Raw genomic sequence first — 14,223 nt, 5'->3', positions numbered from 1 at the left:
ACAGTTAGTTGTTAGGTACCCCATGGGGAAGAACCAGAGAATGTTACAAAACGTGTAAATAAACAGAAAACCTTCAACTAAATTAGAGTTGCTCTTGAGCTTGTGCACGAGTATCTTTCAGATAAACGTTGCCGTGTACCATTTTCCGTCTTGCTGGCACAAAAACAATAAAGGGCACACACATAGAGCAAGAACCACTTTTTGGTGGTTCCCGAAAAAGCATTACTGTCGAAACCCAAAAAAACAAAAGGTATACCTACGAGAACAGCAAACAAATGCGGAGTCAGAAACTTGTTTTGGTTAAATTACAAATTCAAAAAATGCCGGTTAGAAACAACCGAGCCTCTCAAACCAGCAAGTAGCGCAACGTCGAGCTTTTCAGGCTCCTTTACTTTTCAGAAAGCTTTCAGTTAGGATCGTAAAGCTAATACAGTGAAAAAAATACTATGATTTTGTATAGTATAGTACAAACACTAGTGCACTAGTTCATATTAAAACTCCAGAAACTAGTCATAATAATTTTTACTACTGGTTTTATTATTTCCTAATTTTAAGTTCTCTATAAGGATTATTTTTTACAGATAAGCTCGGCAAGAGCGTAAGAGTAACAATCCAAAAATCCATAGATAACTTTCCAAAGTTAGGGCTAATTTTCTTCCAGTGCATTAGGAAGTGTAGGGCATAGCCAGTAGCCGACCCAAACCGAACCCGATTAACCTCTGGCTGAGATTTCCGCCGCGAAGATGCCTCGGAGCGGAGCGACTGCCGCCGGTGTTTGTCAGTCTGCTGTACATGCTGACTGCGTGCGGTTCTCGTTCTCCGGCGGAACTTGTTTGGCGTAGAATAAAAGCCCCTCTTGGCTTTCACACGGCGCGAAAAGTGCTCAGCCCTCTTAAGCAGGTAGCCGATCTAATCTCCTCTTAAATACTTATCCAGCCTTAGGCAAATAGCATACAATTTAAGCAGATAAAAAATGTTTGCTCTGTATGCGCAACACTTGTGTTTGTGAATAAAAAACAAAGAATAAAAAAGGTGTCAATAAAATGGAAAAATCGCCGAAACAACATTAGTGAAATATAAATTTTAATTAAAACGCATGAGGCGATTTTGTTCAATCGTAAAAAAGCTATTAACAGTGTGTTTTTAGCAATTTATGTGTGCAGATCTATCTTTATGTGCATCCGATTTCTTATATGTTGATTTCTTGTTTATAAAATTATATACCATATTTAATTTAGATTTGGTTTTAATTTAACGATCATCTCAGACCTGTTGCACACCGAACACATGATTCAATCCGGTTCCGTTCAGTTTGTGTTTTTGTGAATCAAAAGAAATTTGAATTTTGATAACAATTTATAGTTTATTTAAATCTCCCTTCTGATAGTGAAATGAACTCAAAGAATACAGATATTTTTGTCTGACTTTTTTGGTGATTAAAACTGAAAATATGAACCTAATTTTACCATAATTACGACGAGACAATCAGATAGTTTTCAAATTTAAATTTTAAAATGGTAATTTATGATTTAAATTGCTATTCAAATGGATTTGAAAGTTATACTACAATCAATGCCATATTAAAGTCTAATAAATAGGTCTATTTAAAAAATTACATAATATCAAGAATAATTTAGCTACTGATTTTGTTCAACCAACCAAACTATACAAATATTTAGCACTTAGCCTGAAATTGATAGAGAATCTCTTTTTTCCATGTTGTGATTTATAGACAATACAAGCTGTTTACTATATCGAAATTAATGGATTTTTTTGGTTCTTGTATGGGGTTTTTTTTTGTTTACGCTTCAGGTGCGCACACGAACTAGGTGTTCGTCCAAAAAATAAACGAAAAGTGAATCAATAATGTATTGTATATCTTGATTTTGGGTAAATTGGGTCAGCTGAATAGGAAGTTCCATCTATGGAGACTGTCAGTAACAAAAGAGACCGTTAGATTCCAAATAATAGTTCATTTCCACTGGCATGAAGTAATGACATGCCTTGGCAGTTGCCTTTCACACGATGACTGGGTCCAAGTCGATTAAGAAACCTCCCATGGAGTGTGACTAAGTCGTGCTGCAAACCCAGTTGCATTGTGAATTCCACAGATGCAATTTGTACTTGTGAATGGCGCTGTTCTCCTCTTAAATTTCACTGGAATTCCACTCTAATATAATTGGAATACCCCAAATACCGATATTCAATTCCGATTCATAATTTATTCGCCTGCGGTCGGGGAAATGGCATAAATGATATTGCATCAGTCGAGATCTGGGGTAATTTAAGCTTTTTCTGATCGTTTTCACTCCGTTCGGCTTGGCTGGCCAACTGTTAAGCCAAGAACCTTGGTCGGCTAATTAGGCACCGATGGTCTCAGCTTTTTAGATCTAGTGTTCATTAGTTTGTTCACCTGTTTGTTTTGCTTGTGCCATTCTACCTGTTATTCCATAACTGAATCACACATCGGTTATACATGTATTTGTTGTTCTGGCCTTTAATGTTATGCTAATTTATGCGGAGCGTGGGTCCAGTACCGGCCTTTTTGCTTTCGTTTCGAGGAAGTGACCGACCCCTGTTTCCTCTCGGCAGTCTCCATCTTGATTAGTATGTATATTAAAGTAAACAAATGGCGTGACCTAATCCCATAAGTGGGCGGGTCTGGGCTAGAAAATAAAAGGCAAGTCGTTGCCTTCATATAGTATTGTATTTTGCCGATTTAATGGACTCACACGTGCCACACCGAAAAGCCTATCAATCAATCTTCAGGCTCCGTCAAACTTTTATATTACAATAATACAATTCACGGGTTTAACGAACTCCGATTCGAAATTTTAATCTAAGGAACTCGCTTCCTCATCTTTGCACGACGGCGATAAAAAGTCACGCCTGATTATGGAAAAATGGCAGGTCATAAATGGAAATTAAAAAAAAAAGAGATTGATAACTTCGGGAGAAGCCGAAGTGATATACCCTTGCGGCTAAGATTGGATATTTATCGCAAAGTTCCCTATATGGACCACAGTGATGGCTATATCTTTCCCCGTTCTCAAGCGGAGTACCTTTAACGATTTCTGTATCGATTCTCCACCACTATGCATCAAAATCCTGAGACGAAATATTTTTTACATTTTTTGTCCATTTTTCCTGATGAGATCCCTTAAAAATGGGGTTTTCCCCTATATGGGCCACCGTGATGGCTATATCTTCCCCAATTCTCATCCGATTCTCAAGCGGAGTACCTTAAACGATTTATGGATTGATTCTCCACCATTCTGCATCAAAATCCTGAGACTAAATATTTTTTAGATTTTTTGTCCATTTTTCGTGAGGATTCCTTGAAAATGCGCTTATCCCCTATATGGGCCACCGTGATGGCTATGTCTTCCCCAATTCTCATCCGATTCTCAAGCGGAGTACCTTAAACGATTTCTGGATGGATTTCCCACCATTCTGCATCAAAATCCGGAGACAAAATATTTTTTAGATTTTTGTCCATTTTTTGTGATGGGATCCCTTGAAAATGCGGTTTTCCCCTATATGGGCCACCGTGATGGCTATATCTTCCCCAATTCTCATCCGATTCTCAAGCGGAGTACCTTAAACGATTTCTGGATCGATTTCCCACCATTCTGCATCAAAATCCTGAGACAAAATATTTTTTAGATTTTTGTCCATTTTTTGTGATGAGATTCCTTGAAAATGTGGTTTTCCCCTATATGGGCCACCGTGTTGGCTATATCTTCCCCAATTCTCATCCGATTCTCAAGCGGAGTACCTTAAACGATTTCTGTATCGATTCTCCACCATTCTGCTTCAAAATCCTGAGACAACATATTTTTTAGATTTTTTGTCCATTTTTCGTGATGGGATACCTTGAAAATGGGGTTTTCCCCTATATGGGCCACCGTGATGGCTATATCTTCCCCAATTCTCATCCGATTCTCAAGCGGAGTACCTTAAACGATTTCTGGATCGATTTCCCACCATTCTGCATCAAAATCCTGAGACAAAATATTTTTTAGATTTTTGTCCATTTTTTGTGATGGGATCCCTTGAAAATGCGGTTTTCCCCTATATGGGCCACCGTGATGGCTATATCTTCCCCAATTCTCATCCGATTCTCAAGCGGAGTACCTTAAACGATTTCTGGATCGATTTCCCACCATTCTGCATCAAAATCCTGAGACAACATATTTTTTAGATTTTTTGTCCATTTTTCGTGATGAGATTCCTTGAAAATGGGGTATTCCCCTATATGGGCCACCGTGATGGCTATATCTTCCCCAATTCTCATCCGATTCTCAAGCGGAGTACCTTAAACGATTTCTGTATCGATTTTCCACAATTCTGCATCAAAATCTTGAGACAAAATATTTTTTAGATTTTTTGTCCATTTTTCGTGATGAGATCCCTTGAAAATGCGGTTTTCCCTTATATGGGTCACCGTGATGGCTATATCTTCCCCAATTCTCATCCGATTCTCAAGCGGAGTACCTTAAACCTAAATTTCTGGATCGATTCTTCACCATTTTGCAACAACATCTTGAGACAAAATATTTTTTTTTAGATTTTTTCGCTCCCCGAACCCTGTAACTATAAGAATACCGAAGTTATGGCATTTCCGATCAATCAGTTATGGCAGCTATAGGACATATATGCATATACTTTATAGGGTTATTTATTTAAAATATAATACCGTCTGCAAGGGTATAAAAATCAAAATATTTTAAAAGCGTTTTTCCTTAGTGTATAAAATACATTAAAAGCCGAGTCAAAGACATAAGCACATAAAAGCCCCGAAGTAAAAGTAGAGCAAACTTTTTATTTCAGCTCTGCCAATGACCTTTAATTACCTTTCACTGGAATTCGTTGAACGTTCAAGAAGGAATTGCCAAAAGCAGACCCAAAAATAAAGTTAAAGCACAGCTTATGAAATGACATGCAAACATTTCCAAAACCTTTAAGTGAGTCGTCTTGATAAACCCAGACAAACATTGCTTTAGTAATTAGCAGAATAAAAACTTCACACCTCATCTTTAATTTAAGTTTCTTGGCTTTAGTATCTTTCCTTCTATTTCTCTTTCCTAAGAGCGGGCATTTAGAACGCAATTTTTCAAAGTCAATGACAGTAAAACAAAACAGTCACCAGAGACAAATGAATAATTAGAATCATTATAAAACCAAAAGATACATGAACTAAGGGAAAACACACTTCCCTCCTGGGCTTTGTTCGCTTTAATAATGAACTAAGCTGAAATTCTGGTCTAAAATTAGAATATACAACAACGTGCAATTTATGGAGCTATAAAATGATATTATAAACAATCTCGATGGTATATTTATGTGCTATTAAAGGTGAAAGGTTGCACTACAGAGTGATGCTGTAACTAACTATAAAAACCATAATTTGATACGTTAGTTTACATTATTTCCCTTCTCAATCTTAAATCTTTGCAGGTCTCTCTCAAAACCCAGTAGCCAGTACTGACAAAATGGAAACGGAGTCCCTGAATCGAAAGAACTCCTCTCGGAAGAGTTCCATTGTAAATGGAAACGGAGATGCCAGCGCCAAACTGACCAACGGCGATGCGGATGGCGGTGATGGAGGCGGAGGTGGCGAGGTGACGTTGAAGGCGAAGATGAGCCTCCTCAACGGCTGCACCGTCATCGTGGGCTCTATTATTGGATCGGGCATCTTTGTCTCGCCCACCGGCGTTCTGATGTACACGGGCAGTGTTAACTTGGCCCTCATCGTTTGGGTCATTTCCGGACTCTTTTCAATGGTGAGTGTTATTGTGCATCGCCCCGACCTTAATTCGATTAGTGGGGCGGCGTGAGAGGCTCATAAATATTGATAACCTGATATGCAAATGGGTCTTGCTTGTTCGCTAACCTAGACACCTGTTGCTGCTCCAGGTGTAAATAACCTGCTGGGATCAGCTGGTCTGTGGCAGGGAAGGAATTCCAAGAGGGCGGAAAAGGGAAAGGATTCTTCTGTTCAATTACGAATGCTGACAGCGTTTGCCTGCGTCGCTTAATGAAATTATTGAAATTCCTGCACCCAATTCAAAGACCCATCCATCCCCCAAGCCCTCTCGCTCAAACGCACGCTCCCACACAAACATGACAGTCCCGTGTCATTTGCACGCCTTGCGGCTTCACTTCAAGTCGGTTCAATAAAATTACGTATACGCATCGTGGCCTGGTTCAATAAAATTGCGTATACGTAGCGTGGGCCATGACAGATGGCAAAGATTGTTTTCAACCGCAATGCTTTAAAGACAAGAAAATTTCTTTAACTTGAAAAAATTTAAAATAAAAATTAATATTAATTTTGTATCACTAGGTCGGTGCCTACTGCTATGCCGAGTTGGGAACTATGATTACCAAGTCCGGTGCTGACTACGCCTATATCATGGAGACTTTTGGACCCTTCATGGCCTTCATCCGACTCTGGATCGAGTGCATGATCGTGCGACCCTGCTCTCAGGCGATCGTGGCCCTTACCTTCAGTACCTACGTCCTGAAACCTTTCTTTCCGGAGTGTGCTCCCCCGGAAGACGCAGCCCGCCTTCTGGCTGTTTGCTGTATACGTGAGTATCGATGAGATTCGATTAGAATTAATGGGCGGGGGGCCGCAATCAATGCACTCGCGTACTTGACCTATAGATTAGAAACAATTTAAATGCGTCCCCTGAGTATAGAGCAAATAAACAAACTGAAAGAGTTTGCCATATCAGGCTTATCAGTTCGTCAGAATGGTACAGCGAGTGATGGAATTTATTTTGTTTATATGTTCGCTGGCAAACAAAAAAAATTTCCCCAAAGAGCTTAAAAATATTTGCTTAACAATGAGTAACACATTCAAGACTTACAATATACCATTTTAATTACAAGATACGTCCATTAAAATCTCATCAAAATCCACAGCACGTTCTGGTAAGCCTCTTAACAATCAATCAAGTACTCTTCCAAACTTTTCGCTTGAAATTAATAAAATGTAAAAGTTTAATGAACTGAAGATTCCATAAAAATAAAAATTCCAATGTTTACCACCCTAATTAGGTGTAAAACGATTTTCCGATTAGCTCCAGATTAATCAACTGGTTCAAATCCAACGTTTATTTTGAAAGAGACTTGTTGATTCCGATTGTCGGTGTTTCCACTCTTTACTTATTAAATAATGGTTTAATGGTGCGGAATCAAGTGCGTTTGCGTGAGACAATAGCCGGGTAATAAATCTCGATTTGTCACATGAAAATCCTCGCATTATTACATCATCCACATGGTTCATTCGCATCTTTGGACTTATATCCGTATAGTTAGCGTGACTTTTAAGTCGCAAGGGGGCTCAAATGTGGGTTAAACGATTTGCTCAATATCTTTTCATTTTGCCTTGCAGTGGTGCTAACCCTAATCAACTGCTGGGACGTTAAATGGGCCACCGCTGTGCAGGATATCTTCACATATGCCAAAGTAAGTCAGGGTAGATTGTATATCCCGGGGTGTAACTCACGCTCATGGTTCTCCCTTTCAGCTTTTGGCCCTGTTTATCATCATTGCCACTGGCATGTACCAACTTTATCTCGGCAATGTCCAATACTTTACGTTCGAGAACACAGATACCAAAGTCACATCCCTGGCGCTGTCCTTCTACTCGGGTCTCTTTGCCTACAACGGCTGGTAAGCGGCTTTGTCACGACTTTAGACTCCCATTGGAGGGACATGAACTAATTGGATTTGTTTACATTGCTGTTGGCAGGAATTACTTGAACTTTATTATTGAGGAGCTGAAGGATCCCGTCAAGAATCTGCCCCGTGCCATTGCCATCAGTTGCACCCTGGTCACCATTGTCTACGTTATGGCGAATGTCTCCTTCTACACGATTTTGTCCCCGGATGAGGTCCTGGGCTCTTCGGCTGTGGCTGTTACCTATGCGGAGCGGGCCTTTGGAATGCTGGCCTGGACCATTCCAGGTACGATTTGGAAGTGAAAACCTATAGCAGCCTCTTTAATTAATCTCTTTTTATAGTTTTCGTGGCCTTGTCTACTTTTGGAGCCGTAAACGGTATCTTGCTGACTTCCTCGCGTCTTTTCTACGCTGGAGCCAATGAAGGTCAGATGCCTGAGATTCTTACCATGATCCAGATCCAACGCTTCACCCCCACCCCCGCTGTCTTGGCCATGGCCTTGCTCTCCATGTTGTACCTGACCGTGTCCGATATTTTTGCTCTCATAAACTATGTTGGCTTCGCCACTTGGGTGAGTCTTTAGATACAATATTAATTTTTAGAGATTCATTAAATTTTTAAAATCTCTCTTTCAGTTGAGCATTGGAGTGGCTGTCCTTTGCCTGCCCTGGCTGCGTTGGGCCCAGCCCAACCTGCCGCGTCCCATCCGGGTGCCCATGGTGTTCCCCATTGTCTACTTGATCGCCACCATGTTCGTGACCGTAGTGCCAATGTATGCCAGTCCCGTGGAGACAGGCTATGGCATCCTGATGATTCTGTCGAGCATACCCGTCTATCTGCTGTTCATTGCCTGGAAGAATAAGCCCATCTGGTTCCAGAAAACCATGGGTAAGTCTCTTGGGGCAGAGTATATGGGGGAAATCATCTTCCCTCCCAACTGCTTTCTGTGCCTCCTCTGATTTTTCACTTTTTCACGCTATGATCCCCACCCGTTTTGAATATTCTAGGCGGACTGACGCAAGTTCTACAGAAACTGATGATGGTTGTGCGTCCCAAAGCGTCGTCAAAGGTTTTTAAGTTTGCTATTTATCCTAGTTTTACTTTGGTTTAATATTATTTTATAAATTTATTCATCTGCACCTAACAGATTGCCTGCTCTTTGCACAATAGTTTCTATATAGTTTCTTAACAACCTAATGAGGTCCAATGATTATTAACAAAGTTTACTAACTTCTAGAGAACTCTACTTGAGTTATACTAACGAACAAGTTTTTGCACCCTTAAAATTTACTTTGCACTTTAGCCATCTTGTAGATCTATTAACCATTAAAACCATTAAGAAAGTGAACTATAATTGCTCTACTTTTTATATTTTCCAGTAAGCCTGACACACTTCCTACAAAAAATGCTCATGGTACTCGGCAAGCAGACGAAACCAGCTCAGGTGTAAGACGAAAGGAGATTTAGATTTCAGGATAGCCAACAGCAGAGGAAAGCATTTATAAGCCCACATTTATCTGCATGATGCATATTATTTAGACAGAGTAAAACGCTTTTGTGTAGCCAGCCAATGAAACACACGAAAATACGAAGTAAACTACATATATTTTTATACAAATATGTATGGCTTAAGTTGGAACAAGGCCCAGTGTCCAGTAGGTTTACCACACTGAAGCTCAATTAGCCACCAGCCCTGGACCCGGACTTAAAGCTAAAGACTGTCACACGAAGGAAAAACTACAAGGAATCGAGCTGTCCAGGGCTGAACGTTAATTTGAATTTTTTATTTTGAATCATTTTAATGGAGCTGTGCAAGCAGAAGGAGTCTTTTACAAATTTCTCATAAAACAACTGTGAAACTTTAATGATAAATTACTTTAAAAAATCGAAAGCATTTCACACATTTTCGCATTTTAGAAACCTGCTCTAGGCGCAGCTTTGGACTAAAATTATAAACATATATAGGGATTTAAGCATACCCAAAAGAAAGGACAACACAGCTAAAGTTCACAATTAGAGTTTATGAATATTTTAATACACATCTGATTTTTTCATTGATTTTATTAAGTGTAGCTTAAGTGGCACAGCGATTTTTTTCATTTGGTGTAAGTTAAAGTATAATTTAGGATACTCAGTTCGCCGCGCACTTTGGCGGCATGGTTTCATTTGTGCATCACAGACAGTCCTTCCTGGAACAACTGCCACGCGTACAAATCCGGGATGAATCCTGAAGCTACCCTATGGCCCCACGAAACCCACAGACCATCGCCCAATGCACATATCCAACAAGAGAAACGCTTTAAAGTTGTTGAACGAGAACAGGAACATTGCCAACATACATATTAATACGAAAATATTGAAAATAACACTAAATGGAAATCGTTGTCTAATTAATTAACCATTTGACCTAGAATTGATTTCAACATTGATTAGTTGTTGTTGCTTTGAGTGTTTGGCATTAACGGAGCAAGTAGCTCCAGGTGTTATTCGTATAAAAATATTATTGCCTATTTAGCATTCAACTATTTAACTGTTACACATTATATGGAGCCGCAGCTGGGGAATCGTTTAACTACTATGAAACATATTGTTGACAATAATATTGTATTTATATATAAATGTATATTATATTATATGTATACCCTTACGAAACCTCTGTCTATCTGAAAATAAGAACGATTAAGTAAACATTTCTTGGTTTTTGTCTCACATCAGGAATACAAGTTTATGAAGATGATGCTGGAGATCTAGCTCCAGTGCCATCTACATAAACTGCTATTCCTCGGAATTTTTCGAATCCTGGGCAGTGATGAACTGAATCAAGCTGAGCCGCAGGTTCTCTATTTCCTGCTGCTTGAGCTTTTTCTCCGCCTCGGATAGCTCGTAGTTCTTTGTACTGACATAAACCTTCAGGGTGGAGGCATAGCCCGTTTTAGCGGCATCACCGGCTAGTTTTTGAAACGTTTTGAGTAACTCCTCATAAGTCTCCCGGGAAGGTTCGCCATCATCGGAGTCCCTCTGCGTTCGCTCTCCATCACCACCGCATTGGTCATCCTGACGTCCGGAAGTCATGTCCTCTTGAATGGATCGCAACTCACTGCAGATGTCGCTTAGCTTCTTCTTATAAAGGGTCTTGAAGTGCTGTTCCATGGCGAGCTTAAGCTCCGTGAACTTGGAGTCGATGCGGCCGTACCAGTAGGCCAGTCCATTGTAGTCCTCCTCCGAGAACTTGGCGGTACGCCGCCAGTGAAAAAGAGAAACGTCTGGTACCGATTTGACCGAGTTACGTGACCCAGACCCAGATTTGATTTGACCCAGACTAGTGGAACTATGGGACGTGGGCTTGGGTTCAGGCTTTAATAGTGGCACTGTCGGCTTTTGGTATTTCGTTAAGGAGTTGTAGGCGGAATCGGCCAGCTTTAAAATTTTACGCCTTGTATCGCCGAGTTCAAGGGCCATGGGCAGTTCAAACATAACCACTGCCGGGATGGGGCATTTGGCATCAAAGGACTCCTTGAGGCAGTCATTGAGCAGAGTGCTCTTGCCCTGCCTGCCCAGGTGTATGGTCTTGAAGAACTCTGCCACATCCGGTCGTAGCTCACTACCATAGATCTGAAATATGGCCAGGTGGATCTTATGTTGGTTCTGTTGCGAATCGCGGAATATAAACTCAAAATCAAGGTAGTCATCGCCCATCCCGCGGGCTCTTATGGTGCTAAAATCATTGACCAACCACTGGAACAGCTCCCTCGTGCTCTGCATGCTTTTTCCGGATTGCATCAGGCGCTGGCGATTGGCCACGGACGCGGGGTCCACCAGAAGGTTCACCATGTCGAACTTCCGCACATCAAAGTAGTCCACATTAACGCCCCTTATCCTACAGCGCAGCTCCACCATCAGTTTGTCCACCTCCGTGACCAGCAGACGGGTCAGCAAGTTCGGGTTGTGGGCCTTTTGCGGCGTGAGGCGCAGTAGACTTCCGTGGCAGCGCTGGCGGAACATTTGTCCCATGAACCCATTCAACTCCAATCGCAATTGCGGCTCGAAATCATATCCAATCGCATCAAATTCCAGCTGTCGATAGTACCGCGGGGAATCTGCAATGCTTTCCATTTTTATGGATGCATTTGGCATCCGTACTAGCATTGTATTGTTGTCCAGCACCTTTATCTCGCCGTTCAAGTGGTTCTCTTCCACGTAGTTGAGCCGCTTCGTATCCGAAAGGCATACCAGGACGCGATGGATTTTCTTCAAAGCCGAGATATTACTCATGGTTTTAATAAAGGGGTTTTTTTAAGCAAAAATTTAAGTAGAACCTATAATTTTGATTGCTTTAAAATAAACTATTTCCATTTAGACAGGTTAGACATATCACAGTTGAGAATTTTTAGTTGCCTCAATTTTTAGTTGCAGTATTTTAAACTTGTGGAGTCCAAGAAAGAACACCTGGCGGCGCATAACTCATGGATCCGGATGCGAAATGGGCTCGATGCTTTTGAGGGACACACCTCCCACCAAAGTTCCTGGGCTAAAGAAGTCTCTTCTCGGTAGCTTAGAGATAATTTGCAACAAGGGGATTAACCGTTCTCGTGGTCACTAAGTGTTTTGGCTTCTCCGAAAAACCATAACCTGCTTCAGCCAGTTTTACAATCTTTCCCCCGGAAGTTTGAGGTCATTAGCAGCTCCAATAAAACTACGGCTGGAATGGGGCAAGTCTTATCAAACACTTCTTAACACTGACATTCAGCAAAGTGCCAGCACCCCCATGCTTTTCAGCTAATAAAATAATTTTTAAACTATGTTTTTGACATCCTTAAAATAACTTTTTCATTTGAAGACAGGTTAAGAAAGAAAACAATTAAACATACGCCGGAGGCTTACACTAGCGATCACGAGTACATGAATTCTGCAGTTAAATGTTTGGTTTGAAAGCTTAAATCTACGAATGATTGTCCATCAGGTCTGTCATCTGCTTAAGGTTCGCCTGCGATGCCTGCAGCATTTGTCCAAATTCAGTGTCGGCTATTTGATGCAGCAGGCCCTCGAATTGGGCCAACTGCTCGTCGAATCGTTGTCGATAGCGCTTCAGCTGTTCCGCCTGCTGGATGTACTGGAGCAAACACCCGTGAACCATCTTGAAACGATCATTGATCTCCCGTTGGCAGTTCTCTAACTGATGCAATTGGGCAAACGAGGTGCTGGAAGCCTTAATCAAGGATTAGTTCAAGTTCTTTCAGGTATTTCAAGGTAGTTACCGTGGTATCTGTTTGGTGAGATCGCTGTTGAGTCGCCAAATGGGCCAGACTCAGAAGTTGCACATTCTTGGCATCCATCTGAGAGCTTCTGGCTAACACATGGACCAACATGAGCATGTATAAAGGATGGCTGCGCGGCTGATTTACGGCGTGCTGCATGAAGGAGATCAGTTCAGTTCCTACTAGCGAAGATGTCATAAGGTCGTCGCTGAAATAGCAGCGAAGTCCACACATTGAGGTAACGCTCAGCTCCTCCATAGCCACTAAGAGCACATACAGTCGGACCGAGAATTGCACACCTCTCTCGGCCTGCTCCACGACGTATTCCACCTCTAGAGCTTCATGACCCGGTCCCGTACTTAGGTCAGCCCTCATTCGGTACTGATTCAACAACCAGACCATTAAGCCATGGGAGTCATTGAAGGCGCACTGCGTCTGCATTCTGTTCCCGTCTGAGCTACTCTTTTCATCATCTAATAGCTTTCGGAAACGCACTATGCCGTGGTCCAGACGTAGTCCTTCTCGCTGAAGCTTCCCGTTCACCTGGATCACCAAGGAGTCCAGCAAGAACATCAAATGACACTCGCGTTGTACTTTCAGATGCATGACGAACCCGTCCCGTCGCTCCACAAAAAGACAGTGCAGCAGGCCAGGGATTTCGTCACCGTTCTCCTGGGTGGTTACTGCATCGAAGCGGAACTTCTGGGCCATCAGAAGGTGCGGCCTGGATGCATTCTGACAGTAAAGTAGACGCAAGGTGCGCTCGTCCAAAACGTTCACCTGGCCGCCATACTGGAAAGTGTCTCCTGCCGAAGACATCGAATAAGGACGCCCAGTGGCAGGTCCACTGAAGGTGTCGCCGCTCTTTTCCTGGGCAGAACTGGGGTTGCTTAGCACCACAACAACTCTTGTCTGCTCCATCATTACAAATATTGAAAATAAAAACGAAAAACACAAAAGCTTGCACTATCCAGTCAATCCATTTACAAATCACCGTTATAATAGCGCTTCTATTTTTTAGTTTATCGGTCAAGAACGATTAATTTGTATACGTGCATACATCGATAGGTATATTTTAAGTTAGAAATTAATTGTTTATGTTCGTGTAAAACTGCCATAACACTATTAATTTATATCCAAATTTCACTGAGACAAAACTTTAATTGAAAGTATCGATGCATTTTTTAGTAGCATTTATATTGATATAAGAAATTTTTCTGTAAAAAGGTATGACTTTGATGTTGAACTTATAATTTTTTATCATTTGTTAATC

At 41.3% G+C, this 14,223-nt stretch overlaps 3 protein-coding genes across 5 annotated transcripts; 1 reads left to right on the top strand and 2 right to left on the bottom strand.

The window, feature by feature from the left end:
- The first annotated feature begins 791 nt into the window (after positions 1-791).
- LOC108120312 (Y+L amino acid transporter 2) lies at positions 792-10,275 on the top strand. Of its 2 annotated transcripts, none has more exons than XM_070281123.1 (9): positions 792-900; positions 5,461-5,786; positions 6,350-6,596; positions 7,406-7,479; positions 7,541-7,686; positions 7,766-7,980; positions 8,037-8,266; positions 8,331-8,583; positions 9,075-10,275. In XM_070281123.1, the coding sequence occupies exons 2-9, from the start codon at positions 5,496-5,498 to the stop codon at positions 9,143-9,145; spliced, it is 1,527 nt and encodes a 508-aa protein (XP_070137224.1). In that variant the 5' UTR covers positions 792-900; positions 5,461-5,495; the 3' UTR covers positions 9,146-10,275. The 2 variants fall into 2 exon arrangements, with proteins under 2 accessions (XP_070137224.1, XP_043068008.1); XM_043212073.2 differs by lacking the exon at positions 792-900 and adding an exon at positions 8,703-8,764 and having other exon boundaries at positions 5,466-5,786; positions 9,075-10,274.
- A 5-nt stretch (positions 10,276-10,280) lies between these two features.
- On the bottom strand, positions 10,281-12,065 carry LOC108120314 (uncharacterized). Its single transcript, XM_017233924.3, has one exon. It carries the CDS (start codon positions 11,965-11,967, stop codon positions 10,471-10,473), a length of 1,497 nt encoding a protein of 498 aa, XP_017089413.2. The 5' UTR covers positions 11,968-12,065; the 3' UTR covers positions 10,281-10,470.
- Positions 12,066-12,522: 457 nt separating this feature from the next.
- On the bottom strand, positions 12,523-13,981 carry LOC108120260 (uncharacterized). 2 transcript variants are annotated; one of them, XM_017233810.3, is made up of 2 exons: positions 12,951-13,967; positions 12,523-12,901 (listed from the first exon to the last, which is right to left on the bottom strand). In XM_017233810.3, exons 1-2 carry the CDS (start codon positions 13,872-13,874, stop codon positions 12,635-12,637), a joined length of 1,191 nt encoding a protein of 396 aa, XP_017089299.3. In that variant the 5' UTR covers positions 13,875-13,967; the 3' UTR covers positions 12,523-12,634. The 2 variants fall into 2 exon arrangements, with proteins under 2 accessions (XP_017089299.3, XP_017089300.3); XM_017233811.3 differs by having other exon boundaries at positions 12,702-12,893; positions 12,951-13,981.
- Between the last annotated feature and the right edge of the window lie 242 nt (positions 13,982-14,223).

The sequence above is a fragment of the Drosophila bipectinata genome, chromosome 3R (genome assembly GCF_030179905.1).
Source record: "Drosophila bipectinata strain 14024-0381.07 chromosome 3R, DbipHiC1v2, whole genome shotgun sequence".
NCBI classification, from domain to species: Eukaryota; Metazoa; Arthropoda; class Insecta; order Diptera; family Drosophilidae; genus Drosophila; species Drosophila bipectinata.
Note: the sequence above shows the minus strand (reverse complement) of the source record. Positions and strands in the feature narration are given on the sequence as shown.

Excerpts from the sequence above, each read along its gene's own strand:
- LOC108120312 (XM_070281123.1), top strand. The coding sequence starts at position 5,496 with ATGGAAACGGAGTCCCTGAATCGAAAGAACTCCTCTCGGAAGAGTTCC. Across the intron at positions 7,981-8,036 it reads GCTGGCCTGGACCATTCCAG|TTTTCGTGGCCTTGTCTACT; the intron begins GTACGATTTGGA and ends CTCTTTTTATAG. Across the intron at positions 8,584-9,074 it reads CTGGTTCCAGAAAACCATGG|TAAGCCTGACACACTTCCTA; the intron begins GTAAGTCTCTTG and ends TATATTTTCCAG.
- LOC108120314 (XM_017233924.3), bottom strand. The coding sequence starts at position 11,967 with ATGAGTAATATCTCGGCTTTGAAGAAAATCCATCGCGTCCTGGTATGC.
- LOC108120260 (XM_017233810.3), bottom strand. The coding sequence starts at position 13,874 with ATGATGGAGCAGACAAGAGTTGTTGTGGTGCTAAGCAACCCCAGTTCT. Across the intron at positions 12,902-12,950 it reads CTCACCAAACAGATACCACG|GCTTCCAGCACCTCGTTTGC; the intron begins GTAACTACCTTG and ends TCCTTGATTAAG.